The sequence below is a fragment of the Ovis aries genome, chromosome 2, assembly GCF_016772045.2.
Source record: "Ovis aries strain OAR_USU_Benz2616 breed Rambouillet chromosome 2, ARS-UI_Ramb_v3.0, whole genome shotgun sequence".
Taxonomy (NCBI): domain Eukaryota; kingdom Metazoa; phylum Chordata; class Mammalia; order Artiodactyla; family Bovidae; genus Ovis; species Ovis aries.
This window is the reverse complement of record NC_056055.1, coordinates 72172959-72191290: the sequence shown is the minus strand read 5'-3', so window position 1 is coordinate 72191290 and position 18332 is coordinate 72172959. Positions and strand designations below refer to the sequence as shown.

General features: G+C 40.6%; 1 protein-coding gene across 3 annotated transcripts in view; it reads left to right on the top strand.

Moving 5' to 3' along the window:
* Nucleotides 1–18332, top strand: part of GLIS3 (GLIS family zinc finger 3) — a 490017-nt gene that overhangs the window by 436510 nt on the left and 35175 nt on the right. For all 3 annotated transcript variants that reach the window (XM_042243409.1, XM_042243410.2, XM_060409420.1), the window contains one exon: nt 15030–15202. In XM_042243409.1, coding sequence (XP_042099343.1) covers nt 15030–15202 — 173 coding nt within the window. The remainder of the gene's footprint in view (nt 1–15029; nt 15203–18332) is intronic.

Genomic DNA, 18332 nt, shown 5'->3' with positions numbered 1-18332 from the left:
AGTTTATCAAAATCAATGCTAACATTGAGGTTTGTTCATTTATTGAGTCAGTTAGCTGGAGTTTGGGCACCAATGCAATATACTAGACACTGAGGATATGTGATGAAGGAGACTGATGGGAGTCCTGCACTCTTTAAGCACCCAGTCCTATGAGAGCTAACCAGGTCAATTGGTGATCATAATAGAGGCACCTAACCAAAATTAGGGAAGCAGAAATAGAAGAAGAAATGTCTCCTTGAAATCTGAAGGTCTATAGGGCCGCGCATATATATGTGTGTATATATATATATATATAAAATATATACATGATATTGCCTCACACACACACACATATATATTATAAACTAAGAAGAGCAAGAGCAGGCAAGAGTGGAGCTTCATAAATAAATGTTGGAAGAGCCTCATGAGCTGCTATAAGGAGTTTGGGCTTTATCTAGAGAACAGGCTTTGTGTATTCAGCTAAGACAGGTACCCTGGTGACGCTGGTATACATTTCAAAGGCCTCCATATCCTATTATCCATCGTGCAAGAGTTCAAAACATATTCTGGGCCCAACAAAAGAAGAAATGATTAAGAGTGTATGAATGATTTGATAGGATGCTCACCTGATGCCAGGTCATGAGCATCATTCTTTGGGTTTCAGACCTTCCTATTCAGAAGACAGTTATCCACATTTAGCTTTCCATTAAGGGGTCAATTTCTTTCTAGAAAAGAGACACAGATATTCAAGATTAAGAGAGGTGGGGTCCAAAATCCACCCTCACACGTCTACTTGAAAACTGAATGTAATGAAAGTCGTTCTGATGTTGTTGTAGGCACAAAGAGGAAGAAAATTCCAATATCCTAGACTTGATGATGGAGATTACAGCATTGGATCTTAGACTGGAAAGGACTGAGGTCCTTTTTACTGTTTTGTTTTCCTTAAATCTCTGGGAAACTTCCAGTACTTCTTGATGTATATTCCAGGGCAGAACAGCCCACCAGTCTTCAGTTCAGTTCAGTTCAGTTCAGTCGCTCAGTCGTGTTCGACTCTTTGCGACCCCATGAATCACAGCACGCCAGGGCTCCCTGTCTGTCACCAACTCCCGGAGTTGACCCAAACTCATGTCCATCAAGTTAGTGATGCCATCAAGCCATCTCATCCTCTGTTGTCCCCTTCTCCTCCTGCCCCCAATCCCTCCCAGCATCAGGGTCTTTTCCAATGTGTCATCTCTTCGCATGAGGTGGCCAAAGTATTGGAGTTTCAGTTTTAGCATCAGTCCTTCCAATGAACACCCAGGACTGATCTCTTTTAGGATGGACTGGTTGGATTTCCTTGCAGTCCAAGAGACTCTCAAGAGTCTTCTCCAACACCACACTTCAAAAGCATCAATTCTTCAGTGCTCAGCTTTCTTCACAGTCCAACTCTCACATCCATACATGACCACTGGAAAAACCATAGCCTTGACTAGACAGATCTTTGTTGGCAAAGTAATGTCTCTGCTTTTGAATATGCTATCTAGGTTGGTCATAACTTTCCTTCCAAGGAGTAAGCATCTTTTAATTCCATGGCTGCAGTCACCATCTACAGTGATTTTGGAGCCCAGAAAAATAAAGTCTGACACTGTTTCCACTGTTTCCTCATCTGTTTCCCATGAAGTGATGGGACGGGATGCCATGATCTTCATTTTCTGAATGTTGAGTTTTAAGCCAACTTTTTCACTCTCCTCTTTCCCTTTCATCAAGAGGCTTTTAGTTCCTCTTCACTTTCTGCCAGAAGGGTGGTGTCATCTGCATATTTGAGGTTATTGATATTGCTCCCGGCAATCTTGATTCCAGCTTGTGCTTCTTCCAGCCCAGAGTTTCTCATGATGTACTCTGCATAGAAGTTAAATAAGCAGGGTGACAATATACATCCTTGACATACTCTGTTTCCTATTTGGAACCGATCTGTTGTTCCATGTCCAGTTCTAACTGTTGCTTCCTGATCTGCATATAGGTTTCTCAAGATGCAGGTCAGGTGGTCTGGTATTCCCATCTCTTTCAGAATTTTCCACAGTTTATTGTGATCCACACAGTCAAAGGTTTTGGCATAGTCAATAAAGCAGAAATCAGTGTTTTTCTGTAACTCTCTAGCTTTTTTGATGATCCAGTGGATGTTGGCAGTTTGATCTCTGGTTCCTCTGCCTTTTCTAAAACCAGCTTGAACATCTGGAAGTTCACGGTTCATGTATTGCTGAAGCCTGAAAACTTCTTAAATATTGATCATGACCACAGCCATGCTTCATCCTCTGAGGAAAATACCAATTGTGTTATAGGCCTTTGGAATGAGCTTTCTTCTCCCAGTAATATTCACTTTACTATTAATAATAGCATCTTATAAATATGCCACCCAGATTCATTCCCAGTAAGTCACCCATACCAGGAAATTGGTGATATTTGTTACTTTCTTCTTACCTACCCAGTGATTCTGAATGGATCCTTTGGAAGAAAAGTAAAACAACAAAGGCATTGCTGAGCTAGCTTCCCTAGTCCTCTCTAATTTATCTCTAATTTAAACTTCTGTGTTGTCTGCCAAACTTTTATGAGCCTAATTTCGTTCTACCTTCAAATACATTTTAAGCCTAATCAACTCTACTCCTCCAAACCTACTTCACCGCTGTCCCCTACTATCTCAAGTACAACAGCCCCCTAAACTGGTTTTCCAACATCCAGTCTTGCCTACCCACAACCTTCTACCTTCACCCAACACACACATGGTCTCAGCTCCACACCACAACAAGAGCTGCCCTTAAAGGGTAAATTGAATCATTGAGGGTTTCCTACTGACATCTGTGTTCCCACCATTCTTGGAATAAAGTCCAAGCTCCTTTTTCTAGTGTGAAGGGCAGCAGTAATCCTGAACAGATGACTGATGCTTTCCCATCTCCACATTCTTCTCTGTGTGACTTCATGGCAAAGCAGGAGATGCTGATATGAGCTTTTGTGTGTTACTCCACCAAACAAATAGCTGGATTTGTGGTTCAAATATTCATTCACATCAGACTGTTTTCCATGGATTTAAAATTTTAAAATGCACTATTTCCTTGTTTTCAAATTAATTATAAACACACACCACAAACTATCTATTAGAAAGTCTATAAAAGGAATTATAATTTTTAAGTGCCAGTGGAGTTTTTTTCACCTCTGAATGCCAAATCAGCCATCTTTATTTTGTTCCCACATTCCAAACAGATCCACTTCATGTGAAGCCTGAGATGGTGTTTTTTTAGTCCCCTTGGATTTTCAGTCAGGAAAGTGAGTCATGACAGTAACAAGGAAGGCTTGAGGTAAAATAGAATTCTTTCTCTTGAAATCTCTACTTGAGTACATTAGCATGAAGCAACATGGAGTTCACTAAGCCATTAGAGTATTCAGATGTATGCAATGTGTTTTCATATCCTTTCTCTGAAAGAGCAAGTTATATAGAGCCAGAATTCCTAAAGTGAAAGCCCACAAGCCATTCTAGCCCGAGTCAAGATATCCACATTACAAAGTACCTCATCTCTGATATAGAAAAGGCTGCAAAGGAAATCCTCTGCTTAGTGTTTTAACAGTGTGATCTGGAAATCAACATCATCTTTTCCCCTCTCAGGTGGAAACAGTTGGAGAAATTGGCTGCTGAGAAACTGTGTGTGTTTTTGTAGGTGAAGGGCTGTTTGTTCGTTGGTGGTGAGGAGTCTTAGTGAGGAGAAGGGAAACAAAGAGACAGAGTTCTTTGGGTTAGTCGTTTTTGGTTAGTCTTTGGGTTAGCCTCCTTTTCTGAGAAGTAGTCTTTAGTTGCTTTTCTATTTAGTTGAAAGGAGAAAACCTTTCCTCTGTTTTAATCATCTACCTTGGAGTAAATGGCTGAAACTGTTCTCTTGAACAAGCTATTCTCCCCTCAGAAACAGAAACTGGCTTCTGGACAAATACTCAGCTGGCCATTCATACCAGTTCGACAAAGGTATCTACCTGGACACAAGAATTGACACTAAGTTGGGAACCATGTCTATGGAACCAGTAGTCTCAACAGAGTATTTCTTCAATAGCCAACATTTATTATTGTTGCATAGTACTGGATGAGGTGCCGGAAATGCAAAACGATAGCATTTTGAGGATTTAATGCTCTTTCCATCTGTAAGAACCAAGAACCTGTCTCTGCACATGCTAAGTTGCTTCAGTAGTGTCCAACTTTTTGCGACCCTATGGACCATAGCCTGCCAGTCTTCTCTGTCCATGGGATTCTCTAGGCTAGAATACTGGAGTAGATTGCCATGCCCTCCTCCAGGGAATCTTCCTGACCCAGGGATTGAACTTGTGTCTCTTACATCTGCATTGGCAGGTGGGTTCTTTACCACTAGTGTCACATGGGAAGCCCTAACCTTTTCTCAAGAGATCAAATTGCCATCATCCACTGGATCATGGAAAAAGCTAGAGAGTTCCAGAAAAACATCTATTTCTGCTTTATTGACTATGCCAAAGCCTTTGACTGTATGGATCACAATACACTGTGGAAAATTCTGAAAGAGATGGGAATACCAGACCACCTGACCTGCATCTTGAGAAACCTATATGCAAGTCAGGAAGCGACAGTTAGAACTGGACATGGAACAACAGACTGCTTCCAAATAGGACAAGGAGTATGTCAAGGCTGTATATTGTCACCCTGCTTATTTAACTTCTATGCGGAGTACATCATGAGAAACACTGGGCTGGAAGAAGCACAAGCTGGAATCAAGATTGCTGGGAGCAATATCAATAACCTCAAATATGCAGATGACACCACCCTTATGGCAGAAAGTGAAGAGGAACTAAAAGCCTCTTGATGAAAGGGAAAGAGGACATGGAAACAACCTAGATGTCCATCAGCAGATGAATGGATAAAAGAATTCATTTGAATCAGTTCTGATGAGATGGATCTAACATGGTCCAGTCTATGTCTGACTTGCATGGGGACAAAATCCTTAAAACTCAACATTCAGAGAATGAAGATCATGGCATCCGGTCCCATCACTTCATGGGAAATAGATGGGGAAAGAGTGGAAACAGTGTCAGACTTTATTTTTCTGGGCTCCAAAATCACTGCAGATGGTGATTGCAGCCTTGAAATTAAAAGACTCTTACTCCTTGGAAGGAAAGTTATGACCAACCTAGACAGCATATTCAAAAGCAGAGACATTACTTTGCCGACTAAGGTCCATCTAGTCAAGGCTATGGTTTTTCCTGTGATCATGTATCGATGTGAGAGTTGGACTGTGAAGAAGGCTGAGCACTGAAGAATTGATGCTTTTGAACTGTGGTGTTGGAGAAGACTCTTGAGAGTCCCTTGGACTCCAAGGAGATCCAACCAGTCCCTTCTAAAGGAGAACAGCCCTGGGTGTTCATTGGAAGGACTGATGCTAAAGCTGAAACTCCAATACTTTGGCCACCTGATGCAAAGAGCTGACTTATTGGAAAAGACCCTGATGCTGGGAAAGATTGAGGGCAGGAGGAGAAAGGGACGACATAGGATGAGATGGCTTGATGGCATCACCAATTTGATGGACATGAGTTTGGGTCAACTCCAGGAATTGGTGACAGACAGGGAGGCCTGGCATGCTGCAATTCATGGGGTCACAAAGAGTTGGACACGACTGAGCAACTGAACTGAACTGAACTGAACCTTTCTCTAACTGTGAATTTTTGTATATATAATGTTTCTTATAATTCATTTCTATAGCCAATTATTGCATCTCATCTTTAAGAGAAGGTATTACAAATTCATTTGTGGTTACTACAGTAGTAACTTGACATTCTTCAGATGAAGAAAAAAAGCATATATAAACAGCACATGTTATTACTGACCAAACCACCACCCAGCTAGTTTCTTTTCAAATTTAGGGATTATATTGACTTCTGAGATCTCATTTAGTAGTGGCTTTCAAAGGCACCCAGCTGTACTTGGCCAGAGTACTACATTGGATGTCAGTTCTAAAAGTCCTGATGTTGTCAAGAGACTTGTGTTTGCAGTTTGAGACCATGAGGAAGGCCCTGAAGAAATCATTTTTTCAATCTGCCTCTCTACCTTGTTTTCTCCTATTTGGACAGAAATAACAGTTTTCCTCTCATTTCTCATGTGGCATTCTCATTACTCTCTCTTCTGAATGTTTTTCTCAAATCCACTGCATTCTGTTGCAAGGCAGACTGAACTCTGTGCCTAACACTCTGCTGAACAAGAGAAACCTTCCCTTAGCCACAGGACCATGAGTTAATCCCCTTGTTTTGACCTCCTGAGAGCTGCCCAAGGGATGACATCATTACAGAACTTTTTTCCACAGCAGTATTTTTGACATGAAATGTCCAAGACCACTCTGGATAAATGTTCTTCTGGTTGGCACCTTTTTGTAAAGAGGATTTGGCAGAATCAGACTTTTCTTTCCTTTTTCCCCTTCACATCAGATTCTGAAATAAGACAAACAACAGAGTCACAGCCAATTCTGCAGTCGAGATATTCCAAAAAGCCTGGCTCTTGGTTAAATGCGTCCTGCATAATTCATCTCTATAACATAGCCTGTATGTCCGTCCCCCTCGCTTTGCATTCCACAGGGGAGTAATAGTGTGATGCCATAGACCCTGTTGCGCTGTGCACAAGAAAAAATACTCTTCTCTGCCTTGGGCATTGAATACTTTATTTTCTTGACTTATAAGTTACTCCATAAACCCAAGTGGAGAAGCATTCCTCCAGAACACTCCATCCTTTATATTTCCCACAAATAGTCATTATAATATATATGTGGCCTCTATAAAAAGCCTTGATGATCATTTCACCTATAGCCAACTTCACAGCCCTCATTTTGTCATGCTTTGTGGAGACTCAGGCAGTTATTTTTTAGCCTTAAACTCATCCCACTTGGTAAATTATTTGCAGTTAATATTGACCCAGACTCTTATAAGGAGAAAAACACTAAGCCCTTCCAGGGGATGGATTCAGCTCTTTGAGTAGTTTGGAACCGAGTCCTCAGATGAACATACAGCTCTTGGCCTGCTTTGGTCCTGCCCAGATGGACAGTGTTGCAATTACCCATACTTCCCCAAGGCCGTTTCTTCATTTCTGAAAACTAGTCTTGATTGTCTCAGAAGCAGAATTCAATTTGCAGTTCCCCCAGTAACGTGCTGTGATTCATTCGAGGACAAATCTGGATTGAATTGAGTCCAAGTGTCTCTTTTGTGAGACAGAAGGGAAGTATAAGTAGATACTATAGTCACCCAGATGAGTCAGCCAGGAATTCATGAAGTGATTCATAAATTGTTATAAAGACCACTAACGTCTACTAAAATGGAGCGCTGTCTGGCTATACAAAGTGGGGTATTATCATGGGCGGGGGGTTTAGATGTTAAATCAGATGTGAAATCCTTAAAACTGTGCTTTTCTTTTTAGGTTTTGAAAAGGATTCCTTTTTTCCCCTTCTGCAGTCAGCCAACTGCTAAAGCCATTTTTCATTGATTACTTTTCACAGATGAATTTTAAAACCACTACAGATGATACCCCACAATTCTTTGGGGGAATAAAGAATACCTCCCCAAATCTACCATAGACCAGTTTCTTTTCATTATTTCTACTCCCTGGCAGCAAATCAATAATATTTTTCATGTGAATACAATAAAACTAGCTGTTCTGATGCATTCTTCCTTCTTTGGGAGGTCTATAACCCTCATGGAAGAAAGAAGGTGGGGAGGGGGCGAACTGTCCAAGCACATATTAATCTAGTTGATCATGTAAACACCTCTTTTCAAAGTGTTAACCCCCAAAGCAGTGCTAAAACACACAGTCCCACATCGCTTGCCAGCACTGCTTGCATATACAATACAAATGAAGAAAAGTGAGGCATGTTTATGACACGTGCTTGGTGTGCAACACAGCCTATTAATAAAATTTGTTTGAAGAAATGCAATTGTTAGTTGACACATAGAAATATTTTGGATTTATACATAAGGGAGAGTGTAACTGAAAGGAGCTATCCAGTTGGAAAGACTAAAGGTATAAGCCTGGCTTGGGCACAAAGAACCCCATTTTCAAACCGAGCAACTTCACCAAAGCAAACTGGGAAACACATAGTCAGATTTCTTAAAGGCAGTAGCTTGCTGATGCCCACCCCCTGCCCATCCTCATCACCTGGCGGTGAGAAACAAAACCTCAGAGGCCCTCAGGAGTCCTCTTCCTTGCTCCCTCAACTCGTCTCTCTGCTTTGCTTTGCATCTCTGTTAGAAAACGTCTCACCTTATTGGGATAAAGTGATATCTGGAGAACTAACTGCATGACTGTGGCAAACCATTTCATGTCTCTGGGCCAGATACAATGGTGCACCAATGTCCTTCAACTCAAATATTCTATGTTTGTATGGATTTGTGAGCTCAGTTGGAAAAGCTGGAAAACCACAACTAAGTGTGCCTAGAACTAGAAAATTAACCAGATGAGTAAATACCTCACTTTCTTTGAGCCTCTTTCCATATCAAAATAGTCGAGGGAGAAAAGAGTCCTAAGGTTTTTTTTTTGTTTGTTTGTTTTTTTTTTTTTTTGGAGCTTAATAGATATTCTAACAAAATGCTATTATGTTAGATAGCTCTTAAGCATTGGGTATATTTTAAATCAGAGATACCTTAAATGTACCCTCTGTTCAGAGAAGTCATTCCGTAAACATGTATTGATCATCCAAAACGTGTCAAATATTCATTGTTTAAAGGACTTTGATACCTAATGTAAAATTGTTCATAGTTACCCTTCCATCCCTCACCTTCCATTCTTTGTTTTTCTCTGCAGTACTCCTTTCTTCTAGCTCAATACACAGCTTGTGGATTTAAACTTGTTTATTGCCTGTCTCCTCTCACCACAGCAGAGGTTCCCTAAACTCAGTGTCGCTTATTACTGTATCTCTAGTGCACCTTCCCTGAGAGCTCAGTTGGTAAGGAATCCACCTGCACTGCAGGAGACCCCAGTTCAGTTCCCAGATTGGGAAGATCCACTGGAGAAGGGATAGGCTACCCAGTCCAGTATTCTTGCGCTTCCCTTGTGGCTCAGCTGGTGAAGAATCCACCTGCACTGTGGGAGACCTGGGTTCGATCCCTGGGTTGGGAAGATCCCTGGAGAAGAGAAAGGCTACCCACTCCAGTATTCTGGCCTAGGGAATTCTATGGACTATATAGTTCATGGGGTTGCAAAGAGTCGGACACAACTGTATGAATTTCACTCACTCAGTGCACCCGAAGAACTTAGTTGGTGCTCAATAAATACCCCATGAATGAATAAATAAATATGTTATCTCGGATTTTATGACCCCCCAGTAAGAGTTGAGAGTATTTTGCACTTGAAATTGAGGCTGAGAGAAGTCAGGAATTTATTCAAGATTAGCTAGCTATTATAGTAAGGGGTAGAGCTACACTCCAAGCCTAGGGGATCTGACTTCTCGTCCATCTGTCTTCTATGACATCCATCTGCTTTTTCTGCCATTTGCAATTTCTCTGCACATGAATTTCACCAGTTCTACATGTTTCAGTTAGGGCCTGTTGTTCTACGAAACAGTCTAAGATTGAGTACTGCATGTGCAGGAGAGCTCTTTACTTCTGGCCCACCTTACGGCACCCCACTCCAGTACTCTTGCCCGGAAAATCCCATGGATGGAGGAGCCTGGTGGGCTGCAGTCCATGGGTTCTCTAAGAGTCGGACACGACTGAGTGACATCACTTTCACTTTTCACTTTCATGCACTGGAGAAGGAAATGGCAACCCACTCCAGTATTCTTGCCTGGAGAATCCCAGGGATGGGGGACCCTGGTGGGCTGCCATCTATGGGGTCAAACAGAGTCGGACACGACTGAAGCGACTTAGCAGCAGCAGCAGCACCTTACTGCAAAGTGGGGAAGCTCAGTGTGAACAGAGAAGGGGAGCAGGCTGCAGAAGGGAAGGAGCATCAGTTCAGGCAGTTCAGTCGCTCAGTCGTGTCCAACTCTTTGCAACCCCATGAATCGCAGCATACCAGGCCTCCCTGTCCATCACCAACTCCCGGAGTTCACTCAGACTCACATCCATCGAGTCGGTGATGCCATCCAGCCATCTCATCCTCTATGGTCCGCTTCTCTTCCTGCCCCCAATCCCTCCCAGCATCAGGGTCTTTTCCAATGAGTCAACTTGTCGCATGAGGTGGCCAAAGTACTGAAATTTCAGCTTCAGCATCATTCCCTCCAAAGAAATCCCAGGGCTGATCTCCTTCAGAATGGACTGGCTGGATCTCCTTGCAGTCAAAGGGACTCTCAAGAGTCTTCTCCAACACCACAGTTCAAAAGCATCAGTTCTTCGGTGCTCAGCTTTCTTCACAGTCCAACTCTCACATCCATACATAACCACTGGAAAAACCATAGCCTTGACGAGATGGACCTTTGTTGGCAAAGTAATGTCTCTGCTTTTCAATATGCTGTCTAGGTTGGTCATAACTTTCCTTCCAAGGAGTAAGCGTCTTTTAATTTCATGGCTGCAGTCACCATCTGCAGTGATTTTGGAGCCCAGAAAAATAAAGTCTGACACTGTCTCCACTGTTTCCCCATCCATTTACCATGAAGTGATGGGACCAGATGCCATGATCTTCATTTTCTGAATGTTGAGCTTTAAGCCAAATTTTTCACTCTTCACTTTCACTTTCAAGAGGCTTTTTAGTTCCTCTTCACTTTCTGCCATAAGGGTGGTGTCATCTGCATATCTGAGGTTATTGATATTGCTCCAGCAATCTTGATTCCAGCTTGTGCTTCTTCCAGCCCAGCGTTTCTCATGATGTACTCTGCATATAAGTTAAATAAGGAAGGAGCATAACCAAGTACATATCCCCAAATAATTAGACAGTTTCCAAGGTATATAGATAAATATATGCAGAAACCTTTCTAAGGTTGTTTTTTTTCTTTTTTCCTCCCTCAAACCATTGAAACATGGCTCATGCTAAGGTTATATAAACTCCTCCACTAAATGAGTGGAAATAGTTGACTCATTTCTCTGGATTGCTATTGTGTGATCTGCTTCTGATAAGCAGTGATTTTTTTTTTTTAAATTCTAGTCTGTTATGTGCATTTTTATGTAATAATTTTCTATTGTTTAAAAGAAGTATAAAAGTCAAAGAAGAGATTGGTAAGCTACGTCAAATGAAATCTGTGAAATGTCAACTGCAGATCAGCAACTGGGGTTCAGAGCTGGACCTAGAAAGACATCAGACATTATGTCTTCTGGCTCTGGAAAACTGCTGTCACTCAGAATGAATGAGAGTGATGATATCTTGTCTTGACATGATGGGGGAATGAAATGTTCCATGGGAGGAAAATTATAAATCTCTGCAATTTATACTCAGCATTAAAATTCTATATTTTATCATCAAAAAAATTAATTCACCTCCTTTGGAGTTAAAAAGAAATCTTTCTCCTTTGGGAAGAATATTCAGATCATGTTCATTTGACATGTGTGTGCATGTGTTAAAAAGACTAGGTTGGAAAATAGGTGAAGACACTAAGAAAATGGGATTTCAAGGCCCCCTCCACCCTACCTTCAGTAACAATAACAACACTGTATATTTTGCTTAGTGAGTTTCTATTTAAGTATGCATGTTTTTTATTTGTTTGCTTGCTTTTGAAGTAAATGGCTTCAAACTACTCAAGTTTCTTGAGGTTTTTTTTTTGCTTTTTAAATAACATTCCTGGCATCTCTCTTGCTGTAAGTTAGTGATTGCTTTCGGTTGCTCCCAGGGCCTTGCTTTGTACCACAGAGCTTTCTCTTCTGCTTCTCTCCTGCCCTCTCATACCTGATTCTTATTTGCCATTTTTATTTCTGTGAGCTAGTTAACGAGTAAGCAAGTTTATAATAACTAAGTTTAAGTTAATAGATTGTAAGATTTTTCAATAACATACTTTGTTGTGTTTTTTAGGCAATAACAAAATTGATTCTGTGTACTAGAAAGTCTGTCTTATCTATGCAGTCATTTCTTACAGTGGACTTTTTAGTGCTAAATTCTTATTTATTTCTTTGTTCCTAACAATTGTCTGGATTATCACGATCACATCTCATTGCTTTTCATTTCTCCTCTATGTATGTAAAAGTTAGAATTTCTGTACCAATACTTTTCTTTTAAAAGCAAAGACTGCTTTAGGTGTGCATTTATTTCATGGAGAATGGTATATATTTAAATTTTTATTAATGTGTTATACAGAGTATCATACTAGATTTTGAACGTATATTAACTTTATGCCATATAATCTTATTTATTTTAATAACATGGAGTAAAACCCAGCCTGAAGTGGCAAAAAGTAAAATGTAAGGTCCGCTGAGGGCTCAGTATTATTTTATTCCCCCCAGGTTTCTGAGATAGACTGTGCTAAAATCTTGCTGTGTATGTGCTTTTACATTGTTTCCCTTCGTTCAACATTGCTTTTATAGTAAGTAATATGTGGTAAAGAGCATGGCTCAGTGTGAAACTTGTGTGACTGAATAGATAAGAATGATCCGTAATTAGCATGTAAGCATATACTTTCTGGGTAGATGTATAGATATGTAATTTATATACAGATATATCATCTAAATATAGATACAGAGGTCTGTCGTATGAAATTAACATTCCAGATGACTCCTAATATGCTCACGTGAACTCTGTTCTTTTAGTTGGTTGCCTATGCTACTTTTTTATGACTAGTGATCATAATTCATGCTAGTCACATCATCGCAAATGACAAAAACATAAAGTTTTACATTGGCTGACAGTCTTGGCCGCTTTCCCCTTCCCCACGCACATTTTCTACTCTTTCTTAATCAAACTTTTATTTACAAGCTAGATTTATTGTGCTGTGGAGGAGGGAGTTGTGAAATAAAATTATTCTCCTCCTTCAAGCTATTAGTACTAAGATCATACTTCTAAATACTGTAACCTGCCCCATCTATACATCTCTGCTCTGTTAGTCCTTAACAGGCAGAAGTACCAGGAGAGGAGACTGAAAACCCACCAAGAGCTTGTTGCATCTTTTATTCCCAAACAAAGAAATACAATTAAGAAGCCAAAGAATCTTGCTTCTTTCCCCCCCCACCCCACCCCTGCCGAAAACAAATTTGAGATGCCAAAGATGGCTACTTAGCAATGATGTAGGTTTCCTTCTAATTCAAATCCACCCCTTTCTCTCCCTCCCTAGCGATCTTCTGCTCACAGGATTCTGGTGTTGGTTGGTGGTGTGAACTCCTTCTAGCCCTAGAGTCTGTGGTCTCACAATTCCACAGCTTGAGGACAGCCTGTGAGAGACACTGAGGACATGTTCCCCAAGAAAATAGCCTCTATTTGGGGAATCTTGGCATGCAGGTTTTTATGGAGACAGTGTCAGGGTTAGCTTGCTCTGTTTTTTCTCAGAGCAATGGGCCACTCAGCACTCTTTTCAGACTAATTCCAGTTAAGATGATGGGCTTGGAGAATGTATATTTATCAGGCACAGAACACTGAGTTACTGTTCTCTTCCAGCAGAGGGAAGATACATGTTCTTGATTAAGTAGGCATCCGAACGAACCCAGCAAGTTTCTTTAAGCAGCCTCTGACTTCTCTTCTCCATAACTATTCTATATCCTCCCTTCTTGGTTCCTATGTCATCTTCCTGCATTGTCTCATCAGACCTCAAGAAGGGGAATGCAGAGAGAAATGGGATTTCATCCCATGATTTCTTACTGCAGCAATACAAATGTAGAAAATCTACCTTGTTAACTACTGTGGTTCAAAACGTCCTTCCTTTGATTCATCAACGGCCCTACACAAAAAGCCCAGGAAAATTAAGTGACCTGTTTCTGTGAAATAAGTGATGTATACATATGGTGACATCTACACATTGTCATAAAACAAAGCCTGCCTTTCTATACAGAAACAGCCTGTTGAAATTTTTCAACCTCCTGAGTTTTTGGAGGACAATCAAATACTTCACTGCTAACAGTTTCCCTGCTCATTATCGTGATGCTTCCTTTCACTGCACTGACAGAGTCCCTGCTCCTTTTTCTATCACACTTGTGCCAGCTACCTACTGAACTGGCAAATCAAGTGTTGGTTTTTTTTTTCCAGGAGGAGGGGGCATTGGAAAAGGAAAGTTAACTTTGTTTTGAATGCCAGCAACTATGAGAGAGAACAGACACTTGTCCAAAGGCTGACTCCCCTCTCCGCCTGACAATTTTGATAGTCTGGTCATTGCTCAACTTTAACATTGTTCGCACAAGTACACTTCAAGGAAACTTCAATGTTAGACAGTATAAGGTGTCATTTTAAACCTAGTGAGTCAAATCCTGCCATTTCCCTTACAATTAGAAGATCAATGGATAGTTATCATTTTATATCTCAGGTTAGTTGATAATATCACTTTATTTAAACACCTGTATGTTCTGCCTCAGAAACTACCAGTAATCTTATGGAGATGGGCATGTCTGACTGCAAAAATGTCCCAAATCATGTTCCTGCTACACCTTGGGCAGTGTTCTTTACCAAACACAGAACCTACACAGATCTCTGAGTTCTGGATTTCAAACCACACTTGACTTTTGAGGTGTAAGTTGATTTATACTTGACAAAATAAAATATGTTGTCTAAAGAGAATAGGACTAAAGAAGCAAAATGTTTATGAGCTAAGTGTAAATGAATCAGAAGTATATGAATCATATTTCCCCTAAAATGCAAACAGGTCTAAAAATTAGTGGAAAGGGGGGTCTGACAAAAGAGGTGCTTTGAATTTCACCAAGCCCAGAGTATTTGAAATGCATTTTAAGAAGCTTGACAAACTCAGACTGTGACTGGATTTTCCCTTTGTTGATCTCTTTTATTCTCTCAGTATCTCAATTGAGAATTCAGTGGTTGAAAAATGGGAGAGAAAAGTCTTAAGATTTTTTTAAAAAGGCTTTTTGTCACGCTCTTATACAGTCAGAATAGGGAATTAGAATTTAGCTTTGAAGACTTTGTCTTTGCTCCTGCTATTTTACATCTCTCATGTTTCCTTTTATAATTGTTTTCTCAGGTTTGCACCTTCTGCTCCATCTCCTCACCACATTAGCCCCCGGAGAGTTCCAGCTCCTTCTTCAATAATGCAGAGAACACAGCCTCCCCATACCCAGCAGCCCTCAGGATCACACCTGAAGTCTTATCAGCCAGAAACAAGCTCTTTTCAACCAAATGGAATCCATGTCCATGGTAAGCAAGTAACTGTTAATCTCTTGAGTTTTGAAAAGTGATTCTGTGCTGTTGCTTTTAATTAAGTGTCTTAGTTACCTGTTGTAGATTTCAGCTGTCCTGTCATATACCACCAGGCGTTGGCTTTGATGACTTTCCTCTAAAATTTCACACTTTACCAGCATGAAATCTTGTAGCATCTTCCTGGCTTTGGCCCTAAGATGGGATGACTTAGGATACCCACAAGTGGTCAGCCCAAGGTAATGATCCATTCCTTGACCCAGGGCTTTTGACACCTTGTGGACAGGTCCTAACAATAACATCTTGTTTCTTAGACAATAAATGGTGTGAAAGGCAACAGCAGGGGTTCTTTGGCCCGTGCCTGCCTCTCCTCTCACAGGTCTTTGCCCCATTCCCATATGCCCAGGTCCTCTCCATCCTTCAGGACCCAGATGAAATGCCACTTCCCTCTGAAGCCTTTTCTGATCTCCTTGCTGGACATAATCTGTCTTGGCTCTAAACTGGCTGCACATCACCTGTACTTCCTATGCGACATATGCGGTCTCTCACTTGTAATTTACTTCTCTGTGAGTAAAACTTGTCTTCATTGGTAATGTGTAAACTTCTTTCTAAAGTCAGAATTTTCTGACCCATTGTTCTTCCTTTTTGAGAATTTAGCACAGTTCTTCACATGTTGTAAAGATACATTGAGTACTGGGTGGATTCATGGAAGAAGAGGGAAGAAGGCAAGAGAAGTCATGATTGCTTTCAAAATGTGGTTAACCTGGAACATGCATGGAGAACTAAGTTTAGCTTAATTTCTTTTCTTTACTTGAGCCAATTTTGCTGACTCAGGCAGATATCTTAGTGAGCATCCATAGAAAGTTGAGTTGTTAAATCACACAGACTCAAAAGATACATAGCCTTTTACTTCCTAGGGACAGATACATATTCTGTTTAAGCAGAAGTGATACTGTATATTTAAACTGAGAGTTTCAGCCCCTGAGAAACACGAGTCAGTTCTCTATCTGTCTCATGCTGATTCCTGAATTTGCTTTCTGTGAGTTATTACTTGTAATTAATGGGTGATATCCCCCAAAAATCTAAATCAGTATTCAAGCTGTGTATGGAAAAGTGTGAATAACCTCCCAGGAGGGCAGAACAAAGCAGCAGGATGGAGCTCAGCGTGGATAAGGAATCCATCGCCTCTCCCCTCTACCTGGCAGCAAGGGTCACACAAACCCCCTATCCTCAACAAAACTTGGGCCTCTGGTATTATTGTTTACCTTCTTCTGTCAGTAAATTTCTTCTCAAGCTTTAGTTATGTGTTTACTCAACCAAGAAATATTCCATGAGTGCCTACTATGTGTAAAGAAATGAACGTGTGAAAAAGACAAACAGAACACTCTGCTTTCTGAGGGGGGTTCCCAACCCTGACAAGGAGCTCTTCTAATGTGGGGGAGATCCAGGTGCTCTGAAGCCACCCTTATCTGTGGGTGGAAGGCAAACAACAGAAGTTCTGGCTTTGTGGACTACAGAATAGGTCATTGATTCTAAGACACGCAGTTTTTACCTTCATATTTCAGCACTGCTAAAATCTGAATATATCTCAGTCAGTGGCATCGTGTAATTGGCAGTGATTTTTTCTTTCTGGTGCTGTATAGAATAATGGAGCATTTCACAGTCAGTGGTATCATAGTTCCAATGAAATACAATATCACACACTTTGATTACAACTGTGAAGTATATTTTAAAATTTCAAAAATTAACCTACTTGTAGAAAAGAAAATAGAAGGAAATTCTCTAAAACATTAACAGTTGTGTTTTTCTTTTTTTTTTAAATCATGGTGGTAGGATAATGGGTAGTTTCCTGTCTTTTTTTTTTTTCTGCTTTCTAAAGAAATTCTAAAAAAGATTTTGGAATTAGACCAATTGGAATGCAAATACCAATCTACTCAGCTGTGTGACTCTGGACAAATTATTGAGCTTGAGTTCTCTTTCATTAAATGAGGGCAGTCTTATCTATCTTCTCTCATCGGTTGTTATGAGGATTCAACAAGGAAAGCACTTGGTACAGTGTAGGAGCTTAATTAATTAATGTTCTTCCTTCTACTCCCTTTTCTTTATCAGGCTATTTGAGAATAGGAATAATATTTGTAGCCTTAGGGTAAGCATAATACTTGATCCAGAGTAGACATTTAGTAAGTATTTACTAGAAAAGGGATTGACACTCTCTCATTCACCAAGCAAATAATGAAACAAGATACAAATAATGGATTTACCCTCTCATTTCGTCCTGCCTCTTAGCAAAAGACTCTTGTGCCATATTTCTCATTTTTAGTTGAATAATGAATTTTCACAAGTTTAGTTGAAACTTGAAATCATGGGTTTTTTTTTTTAAATTTTCACCTTGTTAAAAATTCCCGTGACTAATAAGAAACTGCTAATAGTGTTACAAATCCTCCCTAGTTGGTCCCCAACAAAGGTCCTTCTGCCCAGTGTTGTTCGAGTCGGCAGAACAAGACTGAGTTCATTTCAGAAGCAAAGGAAAGCTTCATTCTTTGATAAAAGAATGGAGAGGCCCCGACTCCTGCTCTATAGCATGGGCTTTCCCAGAAAGGCCATAAACTGGGCTTCTTTGTAGGATTTTTTCCTACAGGAGGGTGGGAGGAGTTCTTGCAGGTCCGGTGCAGCATTTCTGCAAATGGCATGCCACCCTCATCTTGAATTGCAACGTCGTGCTCAGTGCTTCTGCATGCCAAGCTGAAGTGTCTGGCACAGCAGTTCTGCACTGGGAGCTCCAATCCAACCTGTTAAGTGCAAGGCCCGCTATAGGCAAGTGAAGCTAAACACAAAAGAAGAGATTATACCTTATCGTCTCACCTAGGTTGTGTCCTATGTTTCCTGGGAACCCCACTGGACTTTGCCAATGACAATAGCAGCTCTAAAATAAATACATACAACAAGCCTTTCTGGAAGAAATCAAGATATAGTTATGCAAACTGGGGAGATCCTGACTCTTGCGGGAAGGTGGTCAAGTGGCTGCAGTGACGAACTAGCAAAGGAAGTCGTGGATTAGCTTCTGGTCCTCTGCTAGGATTTAAGAGTAGGGACCCAGATGTGTACTTACTTCCTCTGCCAAGCTTTTTTT